Below are 27,631 nucleotides of genomic sequence, written 5' to 3'. Positions count from 1 at the left end.
ACGGCCGACGCCGTCGTGAAACCTGGAGCTCCTCGCCTCCTATTCTTGCCCCCCTTCGGGGGGGCGAGGAGCGGCGTTGCGTGGAACTCAACCACCGGGCCTTGACGCTGGCGTCAAGGCCCAGCGCGCCGAGAATGACGCGACCGGTGGCGCCTAATGTCAGCCGCACATGCGCAGGTTGGCCGGCGCCAACCCGTGCATGCGCGGTTGCCGTCTTCCCCTCCGCTGCCCCGCAAGACGTGGCGGCTTGATCTTGCGGGGCGGCGGAGGGGAAAGAGTGCGTCTCTTGGAAACGCCGGCCCGACGATCAGTGGGCGCCGAACGCGGGCCAGTTCCCTCCCGAGCACGGCCGTGGTGCTCAATCCCCTCTCCGCCCCCCTCAAGCCCCAAACGCACCTTTGGCGCGCTGTTCACGCCGGGAGCGACCAGGAGTGGTTGCCGCCAGCGTGAACAGGTCGGGAACGGCAGGCCGCTCGGCCCATCCAGACCAGAGAATCGCGTGTCGCCGTGAAAAACGGCGACCCGCGATTCTCCGAGCAGCGTGTCGCAAAACGCGACACGCCATTTTGGGGGCTGGGAGAATTGCGGGGGATGCCAGAGCAGCCCTCGCGCGATTCTCCCACCCGGCCTGGGGAGCGGGAGAATCGTGCCCATAGTCTCTCTCAATTCTCCCAATCTCATTTTTTATTCACTTCTTTGCTTGTATTATGATCCTAGCTGGTTCTGCTACTGGGCAAGACAGGTCCTAGGGTGGAACTAGGCCTGGTAGATCTGTACTTGTTTTAACCATATTATGCTACTCCTTCATCACAACTATACCTTTACAGTCACATGCAGGTTCATAAAGATACCACAAGTTACAAAATCCATCTTATACTCTGATGTCCGCAGTAAGTACACAGTCTGCTAATCAAATGGGTGACTTGTAGTCAGACACGCCATATTCTGAAGCCAAGTGACAGATGCCAAACAGATGTGAAGGATCTCTCATTAACTCCCCACAAGCCCTTGTCACACTGAGGCAACTGGTCTCTCTCGAATCTGCTTTTCACACAAGGGTTTCCAATCTGAATACTCAAAGTACTAGCTTTGGAATGTTCTCTCAAACAATGGTTTCTCTCGGATGCCTTCCTTGAGGCTCCACCTGCAGCGGTTTGATCTCTCCTTTCAGTGTTCTTCTCTGCTGAATTGCCACATGGATTCAAGCTTCACCCTTCCACACATACTCTCAGATGTTCAGCCGTACCAACGGAACACCATTGCTTCACGGGCCCATAGTAAGGAGTCGCCAAACGCTGATCGCCTCCTCTGATTTTTGGCTTCTCATGAAGCCACTTTGCTCAAAGTTTGCTTCCAGCAACTTCCTGTATTTACAGTTGGAGCCTTCTTCTGCTCCTCACTCTTGACTTCACTGAACAGGACCTTTTCCAGATTCCACTACTTATCCTTTAACTTACCTTAAAGGTCTTCCTCGAACTTTCCTCCAGTTCTCTCTCCTAATAGACTACTGAGAGCTTGGTGCCTCCCTTGAGATCCAGAACTTGCTCGACATCTTCTGTTATTTTTACTTTAGAGCAACTCGTCTAAGATTCTTAGACCTACTTTCCTCAGCACTCTGCTTGTGAATCCAGTTAGAGAGATTTAAACTTCTCCTTTCACTTTGGAGCATAATCACTAACTGAATTAAAAACTGCTCTTCTGGGTTCCCCTCTCTGAACCACTGTTACTAGGGAACAGCACAATTTTTTTCTCCACTTTTTTCTGACCTGATGACACCCCGGGCAAGTGCGGTCAATTTCAGCCCCACAGACCCTGGAGTCCCAACATAAGTGAATTACCAATAAATTGAGTATTTTCCTGAGATCTGTGACTGCTCCAATGAGTTACAGGCACCATATTTGTAAGCAAAACATTAAAAACGTTATTTACAACAAGGGAAAAGATGAATATATGAGCTGCACGATGGCACAGTGGTTAGCACTGCTGCCTCACGGCGCCGAAGTCCCAGGTTCGATCCCGGCTCTGGGTCACTGTTCGTGTGGAGTTTGCACATTCTCCCCGTGTTTGCGTGGGTTTCGACCCCACAACCCAAAGATGTGCAGGTTAGGTGGTTTGAAAAAAAAGATGAATATATAATGGTAAGAATGGGACAATGGTCTGCTAATCTAACTATTCCCCAAACCCCATCCCACCCTCCATCCACATACCCACAAGACAGACACACATGGGGAATGGGGATTAAACTGGGCGTGAGATAATTGAGGATCTTCGCTGCTGGGGTTGAGGTCTTTGTAGGTAGTGACCTCTTCAGAATGTGAGGTGTTGAACCGTCGATTGGTTTGAATCTTCAAGCTGAGACACACAGGCCGGATTCTCAGGCTGTGGGATCCCCTCAAGGGACATACTTCAACTTGTGTTGATCTGAGCCTTACCCTCGGAAGATACACTTCAGGCCTGCTCAGTTTCTAAGTGGTCAGCTTAGCAAACTCACAAACAGCATGACTCAGGTAAACGGACTATTAGAGCAGCAGTTTTCGCGAGGCCTTTGAGCGGTCTGGTAACTAATGGGAAAGGAATCTGGAGAGTTCCCTTCCCCAGGTCTATCTTCAAGCTTTGAAAGCTCACTAACTGCTCTGTTTACCTGAAGAGAGTCCCAGCTAGGATTTGAGGGAGAATTTCAGCCCTTCTGGGCGAGAGATTCAAGAGGATCCTCCTGAGCTCCGCAGTTCCAAACAAAACTCTAACTTGGAGAAACAGTGTCAAAGAGAATGCCTACCAGCTCAGCTGAGGATAAAACACAGCCCCCCCCCCCCCCAAGTATGGTTTCCGAAAGAATTCCATCCTTTCAGGGCGGGAGAACTTAAAGCCTTCTTCCACTTGGTCCCAAAACCAAAACTGAAACTAAAACACACAGCAGTCACCCAGCAGGGCATTCCCAGAATAAAAAGCACAAATCCGCATTGAGGATCTGCTTAGCCCCACGATTGCAATGGAGTTGATTCTTTGCTAACGAAGTCCATCGAAATCACATTACGGGCTATGCCACAGAACATCAAGGGAGAGGCCTGGGTCAGTAAATTGGACCAGGGGTGTTTCAGTTTGACCAAAAGCTGCAGTTTAAAGCAAAATCTGCAACGGTGCAGGACAAAAAAAAACACAAGACAAACAAGGATTTAACAAATTCCTTACAACTTCCTCGGGTGACTGTCTGTGTGGAGTTTGCACTTTCTCCCCGAGTCTGCGTGGGTTTCCTCCAGATACTCCGTTTCCTCCCACAGTCAAAAGATGTACAGGTTAGGTGGATTGGCCATGCTAAATTGCCCCTTAGTGCCCAAAAGGTTAGGTCGGGGTACTGGGTTTATCGGGATAGGGTGGAAGCGTGGACTTAAGTAAGGGCTCTTTCCAAGGGCCAGTGCAGACTCGATGGGCCATATGGCCTCCTTCTGCACTGTAAATTCTCTGATTCCCTAAACTATTTCAAGGGTCATAAACGCTCATTAAAAATGCAGGTTTGCAAATAGATCCAGACTTGCTGCCTCCACTCTAAAATGAAACTAGACCGAGATTTTGCCACAAGTAAAAGTTATAAACTAAACTTAAAAGATAACTTATTCTGATTATCCATATATACAAATACAATCTATTTAAAATTATCTTTATTCCTAACAACTTGGTACTTCTTTAGTATTGCATAATTTAATTTTTGTCCTGTGTCTCTTTCTTTAATTTATTTTTAAAATTTAGAGTACCCAATTATTTTTTAATTAGACAAAATATCTAACTTAATGAAATGTTTGTTGTAAGGCCTTCATGTCTGACAGCTATGTTTTAGTTGTACAATTTGCATTTTATTCTTAAATATTTTACACTGCTGCTCTGCTTCAAGCTTCATAATATTGTCAGTCTCTGCACTGCCTCAGTCCATCAGCTGCTTAAACAGTCATCCGTACCATTGTTATCTTTAGTATTGACTATTCCTGACTCACCTCCTGTCTCCCATCTTCTGTAAACCTGAACTCGTCTTATGCTCATATCTTGACTTACAGCAAGTGTGGGTTCTCTTGTCACCCCTGTGCTCACTGACCAACATTGGCTCCTAGTCCAACACCACCTCAAATTCTATTTTCTCATCGTCACCATTGCCTCACCACTCTGCCATCTAATCTCTTCCGGCCCTGAAACTCTACAAGAACTCTGTGTCCCTCCACTTGACCTGTTTGCATCCTCAATTTCTTTTGCCCTTCCATCGATGGCTGCACTTTCAGCAGTCTAAGCCCCTAGCTTTGGAATGTCTTCCGCAAACACTCTACCTCCGTAGCTGTCCTCCTTCCTACCTTTCCACCCTTAAGTCATTTCATAAAGTCTACCACTTTGGTTCAGTTTTTTGTCATGTGCCCTAATATCTCCTTATGTGGCTCAGTATCAAACTTTACCTGCTAACATGCCTGTGAAACATATTGGGATGTTTTACTATGTTAAAGACACTAGAGAAAAGGAAGGTAAATTTGAATAGATGCATATAGTCATTTTCTGTTTCCTTCTTGTGATTAAAGGGATGCCAGACTACCAGTCATATTTTGAAATAAGTATTTCTCCCAGATTTCCGTTTGCTCTACATATTGTGTACTAATTAATAAAGCACATAACTGCACTGGGGCTACATAAGTGATGGACAAGCAAAACAAAAATTGGCATGGAGTCTGATGGAGAGATACCTGAATTGAGGATCAGCCAAACAATTAGCATGAGCCTTGAACAGATGCGTGCAGACATTTTAAAAGTAGTTCTTTGCAAAACAACACTTTCTCTTTCCATATAGAATGAAATCAGCCAGCAAACTGTTATGATTGTTATGAACACGCTCGCTAAACCAGCTTCTGTTCAGCTGTGTTTGCTTTTCAGGATGAACAATTGTTTTATAAATTCAACTATAATAATAATAATCACTTATTGTCACGAGTAGGCTTCAATGAAGTTACTGTGAAAAGCCCCTAGTCGCCACATTCCGGCACCTGTAGTAAAAAGAGTTTATACTGCAGAGAGAATTGTATAATCAGGCAGGTAGTGACCTAATGAATTTTTATTTCTGTGAATTCAGCATTTTAGAAAGCTGTAGCCGAGAAATTATTTAATATCAGCATTTATACTGGGGAAGGTAAATTTAACCTATGGTGCACACTGGCTTTATAAAAATAAATTTCCTTTATTGTACAGAACTTGAGTATTGCTGAAAAAAGAAAATGCTATTGAAGCTTTTCATCTTGCACTCAACAGATGCAAGTATGCTAAATTTCAAGCAGAGCAGCAATTTATACTGCATGAGAGCAGGGCATTGATTGGGTGGGCAAGTCAACTCTGGTTGAGGAGATGCCATGAAAAATGGACCAGAGAACTATTGTCCCCCAAACTTTTGTTTAATTTTTAAAAAAGGCACAGTGCATGGGCATGTTCCTTTTGTCTGCGGAGGGCAGGCCCCTGAATATGAATATATGTAGCTTCTAGCAAGTGTAAGACCGCCACATTGCCAGCCCAACTGATTATCTTAAATTGATTGTTAGTGTAATTGTTGGCACATTGTTCAGCAATGTGATTGTTCAGCAAGTGCTGTCAATCGAGAATCACATTGTTAAAGCACTGCTGATCGTAAATGCCTAGCTGGCCAAATCCCAAAGCGAAACTTGAAACAGCTACCAAAATAGATTTTGTAATCTGTATAAAATAAGGAGATTTTCTGGGCATCCCTGCGCACCGCCTGTTGTGAATGTGATTCACACTATATATAGTTGCCAATATCACTCCATGTATATATGTTCGTTATCTACCCATTGTAAGTGCAGTTGCACTATCCGACCACCAGGGGGAGTCGCTCTGGGAGTACGCGAGAGTTGTACTGGGCTCCTCCCTTGGCTCCGCCCAGGACTCCTCCCCCTGGGACCGATGTATAAAGATCAGTGCCTTAGAGCCAGCCTACCATTTCACCTGAAGTTCACCGACGAATAGGCTGGCTCTATTGTAAGTGTATTAAAGCCTCTGTTCAGATCCAACTACACGTGTTCGCTGAATTGATGGTTCCATCAATTTAATACACTTAAGAAGCTGCCAAAGTAAAGCATGGAATCCGCTCTAAAACCAGGACGTCTAGAACTCGATCCGCAGGATGCAGAGGCGAAAGAAACCTTCTGCCACTGGCTGAAATGTTTTAAGGCCTACCTGGCCGAAATCAGCACCGCTGAAACTACGGAGGAACAAAAGCTCAGCCTACTGCACGCTAGGGTAAGCCACAGAATTTCTACACAACTAAATCCAGCCGGTTCCTACACCGCTGCGCTGGCGATTTTGGACAAAATGTATATTAGGCCCATGAACGAGGTCTTTTCCCGCCATGTGTTCACGACTCGCCGACAACGGCCTACTGAAACTTTAGCTGAATTTGCACGCGAGTTGAACAATCTCTCAAATGACTGCAATTACCAGGCCGTAACCGCGGCCGAACATAGGGAGCTTGCTGTGCGGGATGTTTTTGTAGCGGGCCTTCGATCTTGCTATGTACGCCAGAGACTATTAGAAAATGGGGCCCAGGGCTTAGAGACTACCATAGAGGCTGCTATCACAATTGAAGTTTCCTTCCGCAGCCTCAACTCGTTTCCCGCGGACCCCGCTAACCCCGCATGGGCCCCCGACCTGAGGATCCCCCAAGCCTGGCAAACCTCCAGCATGCGGCCGGCCACGTGCGATTCATGGGGGCCCCCAGTCAAATACTCAAGCTATTCAGCTGCTCCAGCTAATTACTCAGCTTCCCCAGCCAGCTACTCAGCTCGCCAAACCAGTTATTCAACTGCTCCAGCCTGCCACTATTCAGCTCGCCAAACCAGTTATTCAACTGCTCCAGCCTGCCACTATTCAGCTCCCCAAACCAGTTATTCAACTGCTCCAGCCTGCCACTATTCAGCTCCCCAAACCAGTTATTCAACTGCTCCAGCCTGCCACTATTCAGCTCCCCAAACCAGTTATTCAACTGCTCCAGCCTGCCACTATTCAGCTCCCCAAACCAGTTATTCAACTGCTCCAGCCTGCCACTTCTGTGGACAAAGCCAGCACCCGCGGAGGCACCGCTCAGTCCGATCCGCGACCTGCAGCAGCTTTGGGAAGAAAGGCCACTATGCTAGAGTGTGCCTTGGCAGAAGGGCCCCAGCCCTCAACACCCCAACAGTCCAAAAACATCGCCCCCAGCACCAGCAGGGCCGCGGGGCCCGAAACGCTGCGGCCTACGCTCAGGCTCCGCCCCCTCCCGCCACGTGTGATCCATGGGGGCCGCCATCTTGGCAAACCTCCACCATGCGGCCGGCCACGTGCGATTCATGGGGGACGCCATCTTGGACGCCATCTTCATCACCACCCTCCATGTGCGATCCACGGGCCCTAGCTGCATCCCCAGACTCAAACAGCTCATCGGAGGAGTACGACCTCCCCGGGCAGTCACCACATGGCCCGCAACTCAGCACAATGTTCCTGCATCAAGCTCGCCAGAACGCAGCGGCATCTACTCGACAGGACGCCCGATCGGAAGAATTCGACTCCCCCGGGCACCCACCACGCGGCCCGCAACTCAACGCGGTCATCCTCGGCCAATCTCGCCCCAAGCTTCTGAGAAATTCGATGACGGAGGTCCAGATCAACGGGTACAACACGTTGTGCCTCTTCGACTCCGGGAGCACAGAGAGCTTCATACACCCAGAGCTGGTAAGACGCTGTTCCCTCCCTATTTATCCCGTCAACCAAACTATCGCCCTTGCTTCGGGCTCCCATTCCATCCAAATCCAAGGCCGCACTACAGCAACGCTAACGATTCGAGGCGCTAGCTATTCCAAATTTAAACTGTATGTCTTACCCGACCTCTGCGCACCACTCCTCTTAGGTTTGGATTTCCAATGTAACCTCAAGAGTCTCACCTTCAGCTTTGGCGGGCCCCTGCCCCCACTCACTATCTGCAGCCTCGCCATGCTGCGCATCGCCCCCCCTCCTCTCTTCGCCAACCTCACCCCGGATTGCAAACCGGTAGCCACCCTCAGCAGGCGGTACAGCCTGCAGGATAGGGTATTTATCAGAACGGAGGTCCGAAGGCTGCTCAGTGAGGGGATCATAGAGGCCAGTAACAGTCCCTGGAGAGCTCAGGTGGTGGTCGTCAAGACCGGGGAAAAGTTCCGCATGGTCGACGATTATAGCCAGACCATCAATCGCTTTACGCTCCTAGACGTGTATCTCCTCCCCAGAATTGCAGACATGGTAAACCAGATCGCCCAATATCGGATATTTTCCACGGTGGGTCTGAAGTCTGCTTACCACCAGCTCACAATCCACCCGGAGGACCGCCACTACACGGCGTTCGAGGCCGATGGCCGCCTCTTCCACTTCCTCCGGGTTCCCTTCGGCGTCACCAACGCGGTTTCGGTGTTCCAACGAGCAATGGACCGAATGGTAGACCAGTACGGGCTGCGGGCCACGTTTCCGTATCTGGATAATGTTACCATCTGCGGCCATGACCAGCAGGACCACGACGCCAACCTCCACCATTTTCTCCAGACGGCCCAAAAATTAAACCTTACATATAACAAGGAGAAATGTGTGTTCTGCACAAACAGACTAGCCATCCTCGGCTACGTCGTGGAGAACGGAGTTCTGGGCCCAGACCCGGACCTCATGCGCCTCCTCTTAGAACTCCCCCTCCCCCATGGCCCCAAGGCCCTCAAACATTGCTTGGGGCTCTTTTCGTACTTCGCCCAGTGGGTCCCCCAATATGCGGACAAAGCCCGCCCACTCTTCAAGGCCACACTATTTCCCCTGTCTGCTGAGGCGCGCCAAGCCTTCAGCTGCATCAGGGACGACATCGCCAAAGCAGCCATGCGGGCGGTGGATGAATCCACTCCCTTTCAGGTTGAGAGCGACGCCTCAGAGGTAGCACTAGCAGCCACTTTAAACCAAGCAGGGCGGTCCGTTGCATTTTTCTCCCGCACCCTATCTGCTTCAGAACTCCGACACTCCTCAGTTGAGAAGGAAGCACAAGCCATCGTGGAGGCTATTCGACACTGGAGGCACTACCTCGCAGGTAGGAGGTTCACCCTCATTACCGACCAACGGTCGGTCGCCTTCATGTTCGATAACTCGCAAAGGGGCAAAATTAAAAATGACAAAATTCTTCGGTGGGGGATTGAACTCTCCACCTACAATTATGATATCAAATATCGACCGGGGAAGCTCAACGAGCCCTCGGATGCCCTATCCCGCGGGACATGCGCCAGCACGCAAATCAGCCGCCTAATAGCCATCCACGATTACCTCTGCCACCCAGGGGTCACCCGGCTCGCCCACTACATCAGAACCCGAAACCTGCCTTTCTCCAACGAGGAGATAAAAGCGGTCACCAGGGACTGCCCGATCTGTGCGGAGTGCAAACCGCACTTCTATAGACCAGACAGGGCCCACCTGGTCAAGGCTTCTAGACCCTTTGAACGCCTTGCGATCGATTTCAAAGGGCCACTCTCCTGCACTAACAAAAACATTTACTTCCTTAACATTATTGACGAGTTCTCCCGATTCCCCTTCGCCATCTCATGCCCCGATATGACCTCCTACACAGTCATTAGGGCCCTGCATAGTGTATTCACCCTGTTCGGTTTCCACAGCTACGTGCACAGCGACCGGGGTGCGTCCTTTATGAGTGATGAGCTGCGTCAGTACCTGCTCGACAAGGCCATCGCCTCGAGCAGGACTACCAGCTACAACCCCAGGGGGAACGGACAGGTGGAGAGGGAGAACGCGATGGTCTGGAAGACCGTCCTACTGACCCTCAAGTCCAGGAAGCTCCAAGTTTCCCAATGGCAGGAAGTCCTCCCTGACGCGCTCCACGCAATTAGATCCCTCCTGTGTACAGCTACCAACCAAACCCCCACGAGCGGCTCTTCATTTTTTCCAGGGGCACTACCACAGGGGTCTCACTTCCGGCGTGGCTGAGGACGCCAGGCCCGGTTCTCCTAAGGAAGCACGTCAGGGCGCACAAGACCAACCCCATTGTTGACAAGGTGCGCCTGCTTCATTCCAACCCACAGTACGCATTTGTTGAGTTCCCGGACGGTCGCCAGGACACAGTATCCCTCCGGGACCTGGTACCCGCTGGATCCAGCCCCCCATCTACCCCTTCCGAGGAACTCCTTTCCCCGTTCCCTATGCCGCCCTCTTGTGCCCCCGATTCTGCGAGCTCACCCCACCAGTCCCAAGCGCCAGCACCAGCCCGCCCCCCACGCCCCCAGTCTCCATTCAACCAGGAGGTATATGAGGCTCGGACAAGACTCGCCCCGGAGCCGGCAACCATACCCCAGACCTTGACGCCTGCTCAGCCACTGCAAGAGGCTGCAACCCCGGTGCTCCGCAGATCAAAACGGACAATTCGTCCACCGGACAGACTGACTCTTTGAGCCATCACCCCGCCGGACTTGATTTTTTTAACAGGGGGTGAATGTGGTGAATGTGATTCACACTATATATAGTTGCCAATATCACTCCATGTATATATGTTCGTTATTTACCCATTGTAAGTGCAGTTGCACTGTCCGACCACCAGGGGAGTCACTCTGGGAGTACGCGAGAGTTGTACTGGGCTCCTCCCTTGGCTCCGCCCAGGACTCCTCCCCCTGGGACCGATGTATAAAGATCAGTGCCTTAGAGCCAGCCTGCCATTTCACCTGAAGTTCAACGACGAATAGGCTGGCTCTATTGTAAGTGTATTAAAGCCTCTGTTCAGATCCAACTACATGTGTTTGCTGAATTGATGGTTCCATCACCGCCCACACCTAAAGTCTACCCCCTCAAAAAAACATGCTTGTCCTAGCCACTGTCATGTGCGCCCTATGAACTGCCTTCAACTGGATAAAGCTGAGCTTCACACACGGCGAGTACGCATTCACCCTCCTCAGGTCCTCCTCCCACATCCCGGCCTTCATTTCCCCTCTCAATTCCAACTCCAATTTCCGTTTGACTTCCCATATTGGGTATCCCTTCAAGTCCATTAGCTTCTGGTAAACCTCGGATACCTAACTACCCTCACCCATTCCATCCCTCGATACCACCTTATCCTGAATCCCAAGGGCGGCAAACCAGGAAAGAACGGCACCTGCTTCTCACAAAGTCTCGAACCTGTAACTATCTGAACCCATTCCATGGGCAGCTCATATTCCTCCTCCAGTCCTCTAAACTTGTAAAGGTGCCCCCCCCACAAATAGGTCCCCAAACTGCTTGAACGCTGTCTGTTGCCACCCCTGAAAACTCATGTCCCCCCCCCCCCCCCTCCCCCACCCCTCTCCAATTGCAAACCTGAGATGTCACAGAAAGTCACAAATTGTATTCACATCTGATGTGCAAATGGCTAGCGCGGGATGTCACAAATACACTGTTTTACGATTGGGTTTGAGAGATAACGTAGTGGTTTGAAATTAAGGTTTGAGATTGGGTGGCACAGTGGTTAGCACTGCTGCCTCAGCTTCAAGGACCCGCATTCAATTCTGGTCTCGGGTAACTGTGAAGTTTACAATTTCTCTTTGTGTCTGCGTGGGTTTCCTCCGGGTGCTCTGGTTTCCTCCCACAGTCCAAAGATGTGCAGGTTAGGTGGATTGGCCGTGCTAAATTGTTACTTAGTGTCCAAAAGGTTAGGTGGGGTTACTGGGTTACGGGGATAGGGTGCAGGCGTGGGCTAAAGTAGGGTGCTCTGTCCAAGCACGGTGTAGACTTGGTGGATGGAATGGCCTCCTTCTGCACTATAGGCATTCTATGATAATCAGGCCAGGCTATGAGCACAAAAAGTCAGCAAAAGCAATGTGGTAAAGGGGGATCAAATGATAAACTTAGCAGTTTATCAAATGGGCAGCACGGTAGCATAGTGGCGAGCACAGCTGCTTCACAGCTCCAGGGTCCCAGGTTCGATTCCCGGCTGGGTCACTGTCTGTGCAGAGTCTGTACATTCTCCCTGTGTCTGTGTGGGTTTCCTCCGGGTGCTCCGGTTTCCTCCCACAGTCCAAAGATGTGCGGGTGTGGTGCATTGGCCATGCTAAATTGCCCTTAGTGTCCAAAAAAATGTTAAGTGGGATTACTAGGTTACAGGGATAGGATAGATACATGGGCTTCAGTAGGGTGCTATTTGTAAGGGCCGGTGCAGACTCGATGGGCTGAATGGTCTCCTTCTGTACTGTAAATTCTATGATAACTAATTTCATCAGCACAACCTGATTGTGTTGCTCCATGTAATTTTTGTTAAATTGCTGCTAAAATTGTGAACAATTTTTATTATTCTTTCTCTGCTTATTTTGGATAGGGAGAAATAGGGCGGACATACTTCATTGTCATGGTAGTGTGACACCATTTAAAGTTACTGTATGTAGGACGACCGAGAACTGGATTCTGTTGACAGGAGTTCGAGTTTGGACTGAGAGCCTAACTTCTGCTCCTCTACTCAGAAGTTTGGAGCCAATTATCTCTACTAGTTAGCACAGAATGCATGACCAGTGATTTAGTCGCTCTGTCATACTTATAATATTTATTTAAATAATTGCTGTGACATCCAAACCAAAACCTGTTTTCCTAAATGCATTGCTTTTTTTTATTTAGGGAGCAGTAATGTCGCCATCTATGGATCATCCTATGCCAATGCAGCCTACATCAATGATCAGCCCACTGACACAGCAAATGAGTCACCTCTCATTAAGCAACACAGGAACGGTACATGGTGTTCCAGAGCAGGGTCATTTCAAGTTATTAACCTTTACCTCCCTGAAGGAAGCTCCTCTTGGAAGAAACATTGTAAAGAAATAACTTGCAATTGAAAGCTGCAAAGTGGAGTCATTCCAGGCCTGCAATATTTATTTGATCCAGAAATGCAAGTCACAGAAACAGCAGTAGGATGTTGACTTCATTAAATCTGTTTCGCCATTTAATTTTAGTTATTTTTTAATAAATTTAGAGTACCCAATTTTTTTCCAATTAAGGGGCAATTTATCGTGGCCAATTCGCCTACACTGCACATTTTTGGATTGTGGGGCGAAACCCACGCAAACATGGGGAGAATGTGCAAACCCCACACGGACAGTGACCCAGAGCTGGGATCGAACCTCGGTCCTCGGCGCCGGGAGACAGCAATGCTAACCACTGTGCCACCGTGCTGCTTTGTCCCGCGATTTTATTAACCATAACAGCTCTTTATCTTTTCAATCCAAGATCTTTGTTCTTTCTCCAATTCCTTAAATGTCCTAACTCCCGAAGTAAACATCCCAGGGACGTTTAAAATGATTCCCTCTTTTGCCCTTAGGGGGCACTGCGATTCTCCTACAGCCAGGAATCGCAATGACTGAAGCTTTTTTTTCCTGAATTCACTTTGAATGCTGTTAAATTTGAATGTTAAATTCCCTTATTGGAAAGAAGAGTATTCCCTATGTTCTTTTACCAATTCCTTTATTATTTGAAACTTCCCAATTGGATTGTTCCTTAACCTTCTCCTATTTTGGAAATACAATTCAATTTATCCACCCACTTATAGTTAAATTTTCTTCCTTAGGCTGTGGGCATCGCTGGCTTGGCCGGCATTTGTTGTTCCTAATTACTCTTGAGAAGGTGGTAGCGAGCTGGTAATAGACGCACAGCAGTCCGTGTGGTGTAGGTATACACTCAGTGTCGTTAAAGAGGGTGTTCCAGAATATTGACCTAGTGACAGCGGAGAAACATTGATATATTTCTAAGTCATGATGGTTAATGTCTTCTAGGGGAACTTCCAGGAGGTGGTTTTCACATGTGTTTGCTGACCTTGTCCTTCTAGATTTTAGAGTTGTGGGTTTGGAAGGTGTTGTTGAAAGAGCCTTTGTAAGTTGCTGCAGTGTATCTTGTAGATGGGACGAACTGCTGCCACTGTATTTTAGTGGTGGAGGGAATGAATGTTTAGGTTGGTGCATGGGGATGCCAATCAAGTGAGCTGCTGTGCCGTCTATGGTGTTGCATTTTGTTGAAGCTGAACTCATCCAAGTACGTGGATCACACTCCTGAAATAGGCTTTGGGGAGTCAGGAGATGAGTTACTTACTATAGGATTCCTAACCGCTGACCTACTCTTGTAGCTACAGTATTTAGACAGCTAATCCAAGTCAGTTTCAAGTCGATGATACCTCGCAGGATGTTGATAGTGGGGGATTGAGTAATTTTAATGCCATTGAATGTTAATGTGTATGATGAATGTAGGAATTTCAGCTGTATTCTATTATAGGCATTTGGCGCAGTAAAGATTAAAAGCCTGAGTTAGTGTGTGTGTGACTGCTGCAGTCATGTTTTAAAAGAAATCCTAGTTTAAAAGACAAAACCTTTGGAAGCCAGTGGTGTGATTAAAGCATCGTAAAATGCTTAGGCTAATGTATTGAGTAGCATTGCTTAAGGGGTAAGTAAGCTATTTTTTCATGTGATGTTAAAGATATTTTAATACTGTGTTCGTAATAATTTGTTTTAAAGTGGCATATGCCTATTTGTGAAATCACTCCTGGAGTGAGGTATCCTTCCCTCAGTCTTAAAAATTAAAATAAGACATTGGGGTTTCTGTCCATTATCCTAGCCACTGTTGTGGTAGGTCTGCGATCATTGCATTCTATTTTGTTGGAGTTGAACATTGCCTGCAACCAGTGTGGTGTAAATATCACTTGCTAATTGGTAGCACAAGCTTGAGTGTTGTCCAGACCTTGAGGCATATGGACAAGTACAGCTTCAGTATTGGAGGAGTTGCAAATTGTGCACATTGTGCAGTCAGCAAAGAAAATCCCCACTTTTGACATTATGAAGGAGGGAAGGTCATTGACGAAGTAGCTGAAGATGCTTGGGCCGAGGACACCTACCCTGAGTAACTCCTGCCATTTTGTTCTGGCCCCGCCAGAATGGCGGCATGGGCCATGTCTGCAGGTTGGATTTATACAGGATGCAGCATTATCTGGTGAGAAACGCTAGCTAAGCTGCACACCGGGTTCTCGCCTCAGCCAGCATTCTGTGCAAAAATGGGAATATTCCACCCACTAGTTTAGCCTCAGCTGGAATATTGGTTCTGAGTGCAGCTTCGATCAAGGTTTTAATGAGTGAATTAGACTTCTACCTGATTAGGAAGGATGTGCAGGGTCAGTGGGAGAAGGTAGGGAAATGGAAGCATGTGTATTGTTAATTTAGAGATCTGGTGCATACACAATGGGCTCATATGGCTTCCTCCTTCAATGTAGCAATTCTGTGATCTGGGTTGGTTATTTATCTTCATTCTTCCTTACCTACTCATTACAATTTTGCCGCTTACATTAATCTTCACTTTTCCCTTTAATTCTGTGAGTGAGCACTTATTTTTAAACTGTAAAGTGCAAAGCAAGGTATTTAGTTTATCTGTTCCACTTGAGTTTTCACCTTCAATATCTTTATACAATAATTAAATCTGTTTTAATGCCACCATCATCTTCTTCTTTACCCTTCTGTTACTTGATGTGCTCAAAAAAAGCTTAGCTATTACCCTTTATACTGTCTGCATATTTTATCCAGTCTTTCTTAATCTCTTACTTTCCTTCTTGCTGTAATTCTCTCAATATTATTCCTCCACTTTGATCTTTACATTCTAAGGGTATGCATTTGTCCTCAACATTCATGCAAAATCAGTGATAACGCATTGGCAGACTCTTTTCCACTTTCAATTGATATCATTGTGAAAGGAATGAGCTGCCATTCAATATCACCCAAAATAAATGTGTAGCTCCTTATGGTTTAAGGATAGTTCAAACATCTCTCATAGACAATTGTTCAATCATCACAAGGGCAATTAGGGATGGACAATAAATGCTAGCCTAGCCAGCAATGCCCACATCCCTTGAATGAATCAAACATATTCATAAAAATCTCTCTTTCCCTTGAGCTGCAAAAATTGTTTTGTAATCTACTTGTGATATGTGAATTCCCTGTTGGTCTGTAGATTTCCTAACCAATTTCTCTAATTCAATCCCAGTCAATTCTTTCCCCAATATGAGTTTATTTAAATCTAATCCTTGACTTATGATCCTTCTTTCCCCTTTTAGGTTGGATGGTAAACTTGAGCATACCATTGTTTTCACTATTTCCCGTACTACTGGGATGGTGACTGTTTTTGGCTCAGTCATAATTAAATAGAGGGTTGGATTTGTCCACCCTGCCCGCCGCAAGGTCGCCATTGGGGGAACGCAAACCATGTAAAGGTCCATTGACCTCGGGCGGGAATTCCAGTCGTCAGGCGGGGACGACAGGAGAATCCTGCCTCATCTGTTCCTTTCTAGGCTTCAGGACATGCTGCTCAGGAAACATAGCTAAAATGCATTTAGTACAACGATTTATTCTCCTATTGTTTCTCTCATTTATTTGTGCTTCCAGTCACTTGATTTTATTTGTAATCGTGCCAGTACTGCCATAAGACATCTTATTTTGTCAAGTTCTTTCCTGCTTTCTGTCTCTTGGTCGCTTTACCATCTTGTTTTGCATGTGTTTAGCACCCTACCTGCAGTACCCTACTTCATTCCCTTCCTATTCCATGCAGGGCAGCACGGTAGCATTGTGGATAGCACAATCGCTTCACAGCTCCAGGGTCCCAGGTTCGATTCAGGCTTGGGTCACTGTCTGTGCAGAGTATGCACATCCTCCCCGTGTGTGCGTGGGTTTCCTCCGGATGCTCCGGATTCCTCCCACAGTCCAAAGATGTGCAGGTTAGGTGGATTGGCCATGATAAATTGCCCTTTGAGTCCAAAATTGCCCTTAGTGTTGGGTGGGGTTATTGGGTTATGGGGATAGGGTGGAGTTGTTGACCTTGGGTAGGGTGCTCTTTCCAAGAGCCGGTGCAGACTCGATGGGCTGAATGGCCTCCTTCTGCACTGTAAGTTCTATGATTCTATGATTCTGTCATGCAGTTATTCAGAGAAAGTGGCAGATCCAAGATTTGTTTTTATTAGCTTTCCCGGTTGTAATTGATAACTTTGAACAATTGGAGTTAAATAATGTATGCCGAATATATTACAGAACAAAAATATATATGTATGTTTTCAATAGGCAAGCCATTTTGGAAGTTTTATGAAGTGGTTTACAATCAAATGATATGTCAGTTGTAAAATGTTGTGACTGTTGGAATGGGTACAGAATTAAATTATTTCAATACACTAAACTGTTAAATTTAACTTAGAATGAAAGTTATACTGTACCACACAAGTCTTAATTTATTAGTGTATTTACATCTTCATGATCAGTATAACAGCAAGGTTATCGGCATCAAAGACTGTTCATATTGTTTTTCTCTGTTTTATTTTTAAAGTACATGCCTGCTGCTACAGCTATGCAGGGAACATATATCCCCCAGTACACACATGTGTCAACAGCTGCTGTTCCAGTGGAGGTGAGTGTTTGTGTGCAGATCACACATCCATTAAATAAGCACTTATTTGGCAAAACTAAGCGACTACGTTGCGCCCTGTGCGGGTCTGGGCACAGCGGTTAAATAGCGGGAAAGACCAAAATCGAGATTCACGCCAGGTGCAAATCAGTTTGCCATCTATTTTTTAAAAATATTTTTATTCTCCTCCTTTTTCACATTTTCTCCCAAATTTACACTCAACAATGAACAACAATCAGTAACGAATGCAGTGTCAATCCCAATATCAATAACAACGATCCCATCAAACCCCCAAACATTAGTCCGCATGTTTACAGAAACAAATGACAAATAGGAATCAGGAATCATCCATAGTTACCATTAACGCATACAGTCACCCTCCCCCCAACACTCCCAGCACCCACCTACCCCCCTCAATGTTCGATGTAATCCACATCTCGAAAGTGCATAATGAATAACGTAGAAACCCTCCATCCTTCCCCTCAGTTCAAATTTGACCTTTTCAAGAGTCAAGAATTCCAGCAGGTCCCCCCGCCACGCCAGGGCACAGGGTGGAGAGGTTGATCTCCACCCGAACAGGATCCGACTTTGGGCGATCAACGAGACGAAGGACACAACATCTGCTTCCGCACACGTTTCCAACCCTGGCTGGTCCGTCACCTCGAATATGGCCTCCTGAGGGCTCGGGTCCAGTTTCATGTGCACCACTTTAGAGATTAGCCGAAAAACCTCCTTCCAGTAATCCTCCAGCTTTGGACAGGACCAAAACATATGAACGTGGTTTGCGGGTCCCCCCTCGCAACATTCACACACATCTTAAACCCCCACAAAGAGCCAGCTCACCCTCGTAAGCTGTGCTCTATATACCACCTTCAGCTGTATCAGCCCCAACCTCGCACACGAGGTGGAGGCGTTCACCCTCCGGAGCACCTCACACCAGAATCCCTCCTCCATACCCTCTCCCAACTGTCCCTTGCTGCCTTCCCAGTGGTGCCTTTACTTCTTCTAAAATAGCTCTGTAAACCGCCGATACTACCCCCTTCTCCAGTCCCCCTGTCGTCAGCACCTCCTCCAGAAATGTGGGTGCCGGCTCTACTGGGAAGCTCTGTATCTCCTTTCTGGCAAAGCCTCGATCCTGCATGTATCAAAATATCTCCGCCTGTTCCAGCCCATACTTAGCTCCCACCTCCTTTAATCCTGCAAACTGACCCCCAAGAAACAAATCCAGTGTCCTAATTCCTTTCTCCTCCCATCTCCGAAAATTGCCATCCCAGTTTGTCATCTAACCGGCCCGATGGCAAATTCTGGATCTCGCCCAAATATGGCCAGCATATCATTCATTAATTTCAATCTCACTAGCGAGATTGAAGTCAGGTGTAACGGCTTCCCAGGAATTAACTGGCTCCCCAGCGAGAAATCATGTGCGCATTGTTAGTACTCCTTCTTAAAAACGTCCGCTGGCGCAGTAGATGCTCAGGGGAACCGAGGAGGTGTGTAGCTATTTCAATTTTCAGGCATTCAGCTCAAGGGCACTGGAGCTGCTGGGGTGGGATGGGGGCACGGGGTTGGGAGGGGGGGGGGGGGGGGGGCGGTGTTTGGCTTGATCGGGGGCTGAAATTTTCCAGGTCAGGATCGCCCCTGGGGGAGGATTGGGGGGGGGGAGGTGTTGGTGAGGGATTTTTTATCCGTGAGGCCTTAAAGCCATCTTTAAATATTATGGAGACCTCTAACAGGGGAAACTACAGCTGCTGCCTCCCTGCGACCAAACACTTCCAGGACAGAGCCCTGTTCTTGGTTATATGCTGATGGTCACTTTAACTCTATTTGACTGTGAACTGCCTCTAGCTTCACAGCTGAAGGCTATTGCTGATAAGGAAATGGCCTTGTTAGTTGTGAGAGCACTTCGCAGCTGCAGGTTGCGTTTGCTGCTTGCTCCTGCTGGTGATTGCAGATGCCTGAAGGCTGCTGTTGCTGTTTCCTTCCTTTTCTGTAGCCGGAAAGAAGGATAATTTTTTCTAAGATACCTGGTCCTGGAACACTGGGCTCAGAGTGACATACGAGTCCAGAAGGCAAGAAGACGCTGTGGGACCTGGTGCATGACATTGGTCCAAATGAGCTACCTGATGACACCGTTGAAGAAATACTTTTGCAGATTGCTGAAGCTGTAGTTTCTGGTGTAGTGAGTGCTGCATGTAACTAGCACGTCTCCACGGGTCAAGCACACTGGAAGTCAAGGATGCTGACTTCCTGTACCTTGTGCACCAGTGGAATATGTGGATGCCAGGATTTGATTCCGTGAGATTGGACCATTGTGGAGGGCCTGAACAGCTGCAATACTTGGATGGAGAATGAAACAAGTAACACATTGATGGACAGATCATTTCTGGAGATGATAAAACATCCTCAGGCTTATCTTTCATTTCTCATGAGGAACCTGAGAGGGGTAATACCGTGTGTTTGATTTTTTTTTGGAAAATTAGTTGATATAGCTTTGTATTGGTACCCAATATGGAATGGTGACGAATCCTTGTTGTTTAATGGTTAGTGTGATATGTGGAATGTTACTTAGTTGATTTTCAAATCTTTGTTACTGTTGACCGTTTAATCAACAAAATATCAAGTGGATTATCATGGGTACACGTATCATGCCTCAGGATGATTATTGCATCGCATTTCAATCAAGCCTGAAAAGTGGGCCTGAATTCTAGAAGCATCAGCACCATAGAGGCAGCAGCCAATAATCAAACACTCAAGAGCTGGGCTTCAGCACTGGAGATATCCTCACGACCAAAGGGTGAGTGCATGGATCACAGGAGGGCACCTCAGTGATCGCCCTAATTTTCCCGGCACTCCTGATGTGGCCGGGGGTGAGTGTGTAGAGCGAGGTTCTCCAGCATAACTGACACACTGGATGACACTTTGAGAGAAGGCAGGATGCATAAGGGTGGGGAGGTTTGGGGTATTTGAGGGTCCTGGGGTGGGGGTCCTGGGGTGGAAGCCCTAACTGATTGTCGGTCTCGCTCCATCTCCACTTCCTTACAGATACCAAAATGGATGGTGGTGTCGGTCCCGCGGAGGGTGCCCTCGCGGTGCTGGTGGCAGCCAGGCGGCCAGATGCCGGAGAAGGCAGCAGTGACAACACAGGTTAGAGGTGGCACCCTATGTGCAGGGGGCCGATTTCCCAAGCTACAGCCCACAGGTGCGTCCGTGAGATCACGGATGCAGTTTATGCCTGGGCATTAGACTTTATGAACTTTGAGCTGGAACACCAAGACGCCCGGGCTGTAGTATTTCTGCCATCATTAACACATTCACTCCCTGAATGTTCAGATTGTGTGCGACCATCACCTCTGTATCATTGACATGTGTGCACGCTTCCCAGGGAGCATGTATGACAGCTACATCCTGGGACACATGGAGATCCCTGGCATCTTCAAGGACCACCTCAGGATGACTGGTTGGCTCTTGGGGGATAAGGGGTACCTATGTATGGGACATGTCCCTCGGCGACTGGGACATGATGTCGAGGCCCTCAGCCATGGTCATCACAGACTGAGCCATGCCTTTGACAACACCACTCAAGAACTGATCTCATGCTGCAGGCTTTCCACTGCAGTTGCCGACAGCAGTGTTGGCCTCGATGGCCACGCATTGTTGGCATCATCTCCTGCGTCCGTAGCCTTTGGGACTCCTCCAATCGGCTCTGCACTCCCTGTTGCTGACATTCCCTCCTGAATCTCACGGTCGTGTCCTGGCATCTGCCTCAGCTCTGGGAGAACCTTGTCCAGAGGCTCGGCATCTGACTGGGACTCAGCTGAGTCCTGGGATCCAGCAAATCTCTGACTGCTGACTCCCTTGGATGTCCCTGCCTCCACCTGATATGCATCAGCAACTGTGTGGTGGTGCTCCAGAAGCCTGTCCACTTAATGTCGCCCACCCAGGTGTGCATCTCTGCACTGGTGGAAGATGAGGGTGATAACGGTGATGCCTCGATTATAGTCTCCTCTGAGCTCTTCTCCAAGGTGGTTTCCTTGGAGCTCTCCTACGAGATGGTCTCTTGGATAGCGGGTGGTGCGAGGGTGACTCCGGACGTTCCAGCCCATCAGATGGAGATCCTGCCAGAGAATGGACATGTGGTTAGTGAGAGGGAAGGATTATTTTATCTGACATGAACAACTCACTTGAGACAGTCATCTGGATGAAGGGACAGTGGATCCTCACCTTTGCGATGCAGGCCAACATCTCTTGTCGGTGATTGCTCTCTCTTTGGACAATGTCTCGATTTCCAGGGCCTGTTCCGCATAGTGGGACTCGGACTCGGATCTCAAGTATTCTGCCCCCCACCCCAAACACATCTTTGCCCTTTCCCGCTTATTATGGGTTATCTTCTCTTGCGGGTACAAATAGAGGGCTTTGTGAGCCATGCGCTGGATGGATAGAGGGGTCAATAGCAGGTAGCGTCTGGGTACCACAACTGGACATGAAGGGTGGTGCTTGTGGGTGCAAGGGGGTGCTGAGGACCAAGCACGAAAATTTAATCTGGGTAGGATGCGAGGTGTCAGCCAGTGGATTGGATGTTTGATGGGTAGCAGGTGGAACTGATGCCAGGAGACAGGTGGCATGTTATCTTTTCAGCTCGGTGGAGGTCGTTGGTCTTCTTCCAACACTGGTCAGTGGTCCTCCTGGTCATGCTGCCCGGACTGACAGCCGCTGCCGCTGCCTCCCTGGTGGTATTGGTGGCCCTGCTGCTCGCCCTCCGACCCCCTGGGGGAACAGGATGCCCTGTCTCCCATTCACAGCGTCGAGAAGCCTGGCCAAGTCGGCATCACCAAAGCAAGGAGCAAGTCTGCGCGCTGCCATGCTTGTGTTTTGACTGGGTGTGAATGGTAAGAGAGCGTTTAAAAGCAGTTCTCCCTTGTTAGCGCCGATACGCTGAGGTGCAAGTCTGGGAAATCAGACAATCAGACACTCAATGAAGGTGAGATGCTTGTGGCAGCCGATTGGAAGAGTCCCAAAGGCTACGGACGCAGGAGATGATGCCGACAATGCGTGGCCATCGAGGCCAACACTGCTGTCGGCAACGGCAGCACGAGATCAGCTTGTGGCAGCTGCTTTTTGACACTAACTGCTGTTAAACATGGACCACGATCTCGCCAATGCAGCCGTCAATAATAATCATCTTTATTATTGTCACAAGTAGGCGTACATTAACATTGCAATGAAGCTACTGTGAAAAGCACCTGATCGCCACATTCCAGCGCCTGTTCGGGTACACAGAGGGAGAATTCAGAATGTTCAAATCTCCTAACAAGCACATTTTTCGGGACTTGTGGGAGGAAACCGGAGCACCCGGAGAAAACCCATGCAGACTCTGCACAGACAATCCACCCCGCCAGTCACGCCAAAATGACAGTTGGAAATTGTTCCGTTAAATCGCGCCACTTGAAACAAAATGTTTGTTATTTTTTCAAATCTGGGTCCTCAATGTTCAGATCTTTCAATATCTCAAAATAACAAGTTAACTTTTCCACACACAACTTGCGGTAGTTACATGTCGGTGGAGGTTGCACATTGGGTGGCTCCTTCTAGAGTGTTCCTTTTTTACCCCTCTTCACCCAGTTTTGGAGGGTAATTGGAAGACATTGAAGACCCAGCGGAAGATTACAGGATAAAAAGGAACAAGCGCTAATCCACCTGAGAGCTTGGGTTAGGTGCAGAGTTAGGTGGGATGAAAGATGGCGGGGTTAAGATCGCTGGGTGAGGCTGCACCCATTACGGTGGACACGCTGGCTGAGATGATAGCAGTGGAGTTTAAGCAAGCATTTTAAATGGCATGAGAAGGGGATGATGGGAACGCTCAAACAGATGCTGGACGATACATTGGCCCGATTAAAGGAGGCTCTTGGAAAGATGTCGACGGCAGTGCGGATGCAAGGAGAGGTGCTGAAGGGGGTGGAGAAGGCATTGTCATGGCACAGTGACCAACTCGTCTCGATGGGAGAGGAGCTGCGGAAGTTGGAGGAGAGTTAAAAAGGGCTGAGAGTCAAAGTGGAGAGTCTGGAGAACAGGTCATGGTGGCAGAATCTTCAGATTGTGGGACTACCTGAGGGGCGGGAGGGCCGGAGGCCGATGGAATTCTTTTCAGAGGTGTCCGCCAAGTTGTTGGGGGAGTAGGAGAGCACCGCCCCCTTTGAGCAGGGTAAGGCTCATTAGTCACTCCGGCCATGGCCAAGGGGAATGATCCACCAAGACCTGTGATAATCTGTTTTCACAGCTATCAGATGAAGGAGAGGGTCTTGCGATGGGATAAGCAGAATCAGGAGGTGAGGTAGGAAGGCAGTGGTAATCGAATATACCAGGACATCATGTTGGAGCTGCCAAGATGGCGGGCGGCCTTTAACAGGGCGAAGGCAGCACTTTATAAGAGTAATGTGCAGTTCGGGGTGGTCCACCAGGCGAATATAACTCCAAGGACTATTACTTTGGGACAGTGGAGGAGGTAGAGATATTCATGAGGGCTGAAGGATAGGGACTGATCCGACTTTGGACCTTATTTTCTTATGTTGTGGTTGGGAGGTGATGGTTTCGGGACAGTGGGATAATGTGTTGAGGTGTCTTTTCCCCATTATTAGGAGTTATTTGGGGTTTATCATCTTTGGTTGGTTTAAAGTGCTGGGTGTGGATGGGGGGGTTTCTTGTGTTTTTTGTACTAGGTATGTGGGGGGAGGGGGCTCTGGCGGGTGCCACCTCGCCAGCTCACTTACGTGGGCTGGTGAATGGGAGCGAGGTGGGGGGAGGGGCCGAGGCCAGCCGAGCCTGTGTGGACAGGTTTTGATGGGCCTAGGAGGTGTGAATGGTGGGGGGATGGAGAGTATGCAGAGAGGAATGGCTTCAAGAGGAAGTGGTTGGGGGTTTTCCAGGAAAGGGGGAGTGGGGGAAGGGGTAGCTGATGGCGACATGGGATGAGGCCGAGGGCCCTGATCATGGCTGATAGGGAGAGGGGGGTAAGAGACCCCCAGTTCCAATGGTAACATGGAACGTGCGGGGATTGGGTGGACCAGTGAAGTGGGCGATAGTCTTTTCGCATTTGAAGAGCTTGAGAGCTGATGGTGCTGTTGCATGAGACCCATTTGAGGGTGAAGAACCACGTTAGACTTTACAATGGTTGGGCCAATCAGGTGTTCCACTCGGGCTTTGATAGCAGGACCCAGGGGGTAGGAGAGTTAGGTTTCAGATGGGGAAGGTGGTGGCAGAGCAGGGGGGCAGATACGTTATAGTAACTGGTGCTTTGGAGAGGAGTTTGGTGGTGTTGGTTAGCGTGCATGGCCCGAATTGGGATTATGTGAGGTTTGTGAAGATAATGCTGGTGTCCATACCAAGTCTGGACACACATCAGTTAATTTTACGTGGGGATTTAAATGCAGTGTTGCATCTGAAGATGGATCGATCTAAGCCACTCTCATTGACCCCTTCGGGGAGTAGGGGTGGCTGGCGAGGGCGAGGGCGTTGGCAGCGTTTATGAAGGAGATGGGGAACGGACCCATGGCGATTCATACACCTGGGGGGCAGAGAGTATTCTTTTTTTTTGCCAGTGTATACGGTATATTCGAGGATTAACTTCTTTATTATGGGGAGGTGATTACTATCGGGGTGAGGAAAGTTGAATACTCGGCAACTGTCATTTCATTTTGGATCATATTCCGCATTTGGTGGATGTGGTACTGGAGAAGAGGCCGGGATAGAGGCCAGCGTGGAGGTTGGATGTGGGACTGCTTGAAAATCCGAGTTTTTGTGTAAGGATGACTAAGGTGATTGACGATTCTGTGGAATTTAATAATAATGGGGAGGTCTCGCCGTCTGTGATTTGGGAGGCGCTGAAGATGACGTTAAGGGGCGAGATCATCTCGTATAAGTAGGTAGATGGGGGTTGTTCCTGTTGTTTTGCATTGTTTTGTTTTATGTATAAAATGTTAAAAACTGAATTAAAATAATTTCAAAAGAAAAATTTTCCACACGCTCTTGAAGTCAGTTGAGATATTCTCAGAGGATAACATTTTTGTAATCCAAATAAACTGTTATCACCACTTTCTATTGCATAAGTGAAATATGCATGCATGCCCAGCTCAATCTAGCATTGAATATACAATCACGGGCTTCTTATACGGAAATAGTCAATCTGTATTTAGGTTAAATATGTGCATGGATAATTATTTTAATGTAAAGTGCATGTTGTATAATGCTTACTAAACTATTAACATGTTTATTATATTGATACCTCAACTTACTAGCTGATGGAAGTGGCATAAACAATTAAATGGACTTTGCCCATGTCAAAAAGCATGTTTTATCGAATACAATGATTGGAAAACTATACTCTCTGTACTGCCTTTCTGATATCATTTCTCAGCAGTAAAATTATCATTTTGTGATTGATGCGGTTATTCTTGATAATGTTAGCTAGCAATCTGTTTTTAAAAATTGCATAATAGTGAGGTACAAGTGAATTTATGTGATATGACAATTACAGTAAGAATCTAATGATTTCAGCATGTACCTTATTGACTGCATTTCATCATCACAGGAGCCCAGTGGCCAGCAGCAGCAAGTTTCCGTGGAGACATCAACTGAACACTCTCCCTACTCCTATCAGCAAAGCAAGTAATTCTCAGGTAGCTGATAATTGTTGTATATATTGATGATTTATTTATCCCTTTGAAGCCCTCCTTAACCATCAGTGTAAATAGTGACACGGGCCCAAAATCTCACGAGTAGGAGAATGGGATTCTTGCCGGCGAGATCCCATTTCTCAATTTTCCATGCTCCTCGCCTGTGATGTTATGAGGTTCCTGCTCAGGAAAGTAGGGAACATCATTCAAATACATGATCAAAAATATTTTCATTCCGAAATATTTTCATTACAAAAAAGAACTCCAACCTTAACCAAAATGTCCCCCTTCTAACAACTGACGGTGACCGGCTCTTTGAAATAGGAAATGAATGGCTGCCATCTCAAGTACCCTTCGACCAATCCCCCCCCATAGTGCACTTGACCTTCTGTAAGTATAAAAACTCCATTAGACCACTTAACCAGGCTGAGGAACTAGGCAGAACACGAGACCTCCAACCAGGGATGACGAGAGGGGGACAGGACGATATTCAGTAATCGATGTTTGTTGGCCAACAGCTGCCTTCATTTGACAAAACCAGTCTGTTCCCCTGAAATCACCCCCGAAAGGCAGGTCTCCAGGAGCATTGCTCCCACCTTTGCCAACAGCTTAGCATCGGAGTTCAACAATGAGATGGGACTCTCTTCGATCCTTAACCTTCTTCAGAATCAAGGAAATCGATGTCCGTGCCCATGTGAGGCACATAGAATAGAAATTAGGAGCAGAAGGAAGCAATTCAGCCCTTCGAGCCTGCTCCAACATTCAATGGCCGATCTCTTCCTGGTCTCAAATCCACATTCCTTCCTGTTCCCCATAACCCTTTCACCCATTTTTAAAAATCAGAAATATATCTATCTCCTTCTTGAAACCATAGAACATAGAACATAGAACAGTACAGCACAGAACAGGCCCTTCAGCCCTCAATGTTGTGCCGAGCCATGATCAACCTACTCAAACCCACGTATCCACCCTATACCCATAACCCAACAACCCCCCCCTTACTTTTATTAGGACACTACGGGCAATTTAGCATGGCCAATCCACCTAACCCGCACATCTTTGGACTGTGGGAGGAAACCGGAGCACCCGGAGGAAACCCACGCACACAGGGGGAGGACGTGCAGACTCCACACAGACAGTGACCCAGCCGGGAATCGAACCTGGGACCCTGGAGCTGTGAAGCATTTATGCTAACCACCATGCTACCCTGCTGCCCCTATGTAATCAAACCATGTATTGATTCAGACTCTGTCGCACTATGGAGCAGCGAGTTCTACAAATTCACCACTCTCTGCGAGAAATAGTTTGTCCTCATATCAGTACTGTCACTCAACCTATATCTGTGACATCCCATTCTAGATTACCCTACAAAGGGAAACATTTGGCCTTTGTTTACTTTATCAATCCCTTTTAGCATTTTATGCACCTTGATCAGACCGCCTCTCATTCTAAACTCCAGTGAGGAGAAGCCCAAACTTCAATCACCCCTCATACGTAAAACCTTTCATCCCCGGAAT

General features: G+C 47.8%; 1 protein-coding gene across 5 annotated transcripts in view; it reads left to right on the top strand.

Moving 5' to 3' along the window:
* The window catches only part of LOC119961975 (RNA-binding motif, single-stranded-interacting protein 1-like), a 320,074-nt gene that overhangs the window by 287,912 nt on the left and 4,531 nt on the right, over nucleotides 1–27,631 (top strand). For 3 of the 5 annotated variants that reach the window (XM_038789650.1, XM_038789649.1, XM_038789651.1), the window contains exons 11-14: nucleotides 12,652–12,762; nucleotides 17,371–17,451; nucleotides 20,491–20,592; nucleotides 26,030–26,117. In XM_038789650.1, the coding sequence (XP_038645578.1) occupies nucleotides 12,652–12,762; nucleotides 17,371–17,451; nucleotides 20,491–20,592; nucleotides 26,030–26,110 (375 nt within the window). In that variant the 3' untranslated portion in view covers nucleotides 26,111–26,117. The remainder of the gene's footprint in view (nucleotides 1–12,651; nucleotides 12,763–17,370; nucleotides 17,452–20,490; nucleotides 20,593–26,029; nucleotides 26,118–27,631) is intronic. The other 2 variants (XM_038789653.1, XM_038789652.1) reach the window with 1 other exon arrangement.

This window comes from Scyliorhinus canicula, chromosome 2 (assembly GCF_902713615.1).
Source record: "Scyliorhinus canicula chromosome 2, sScyCan1.1, whole genome shotgun sequence".
NCBI lineage: Eukaryota > Metazoa > Chordata > Chondrichthyes > Carcharhiniformes > Scyliorhinidae > Scyliorhinus > Scyliorhinus canicula.
The sequence above is the reverse complement of the archived record's forward strand: the minus strand, read 5'-3'. Positions and strand labels throughout refer to the sequence as shown.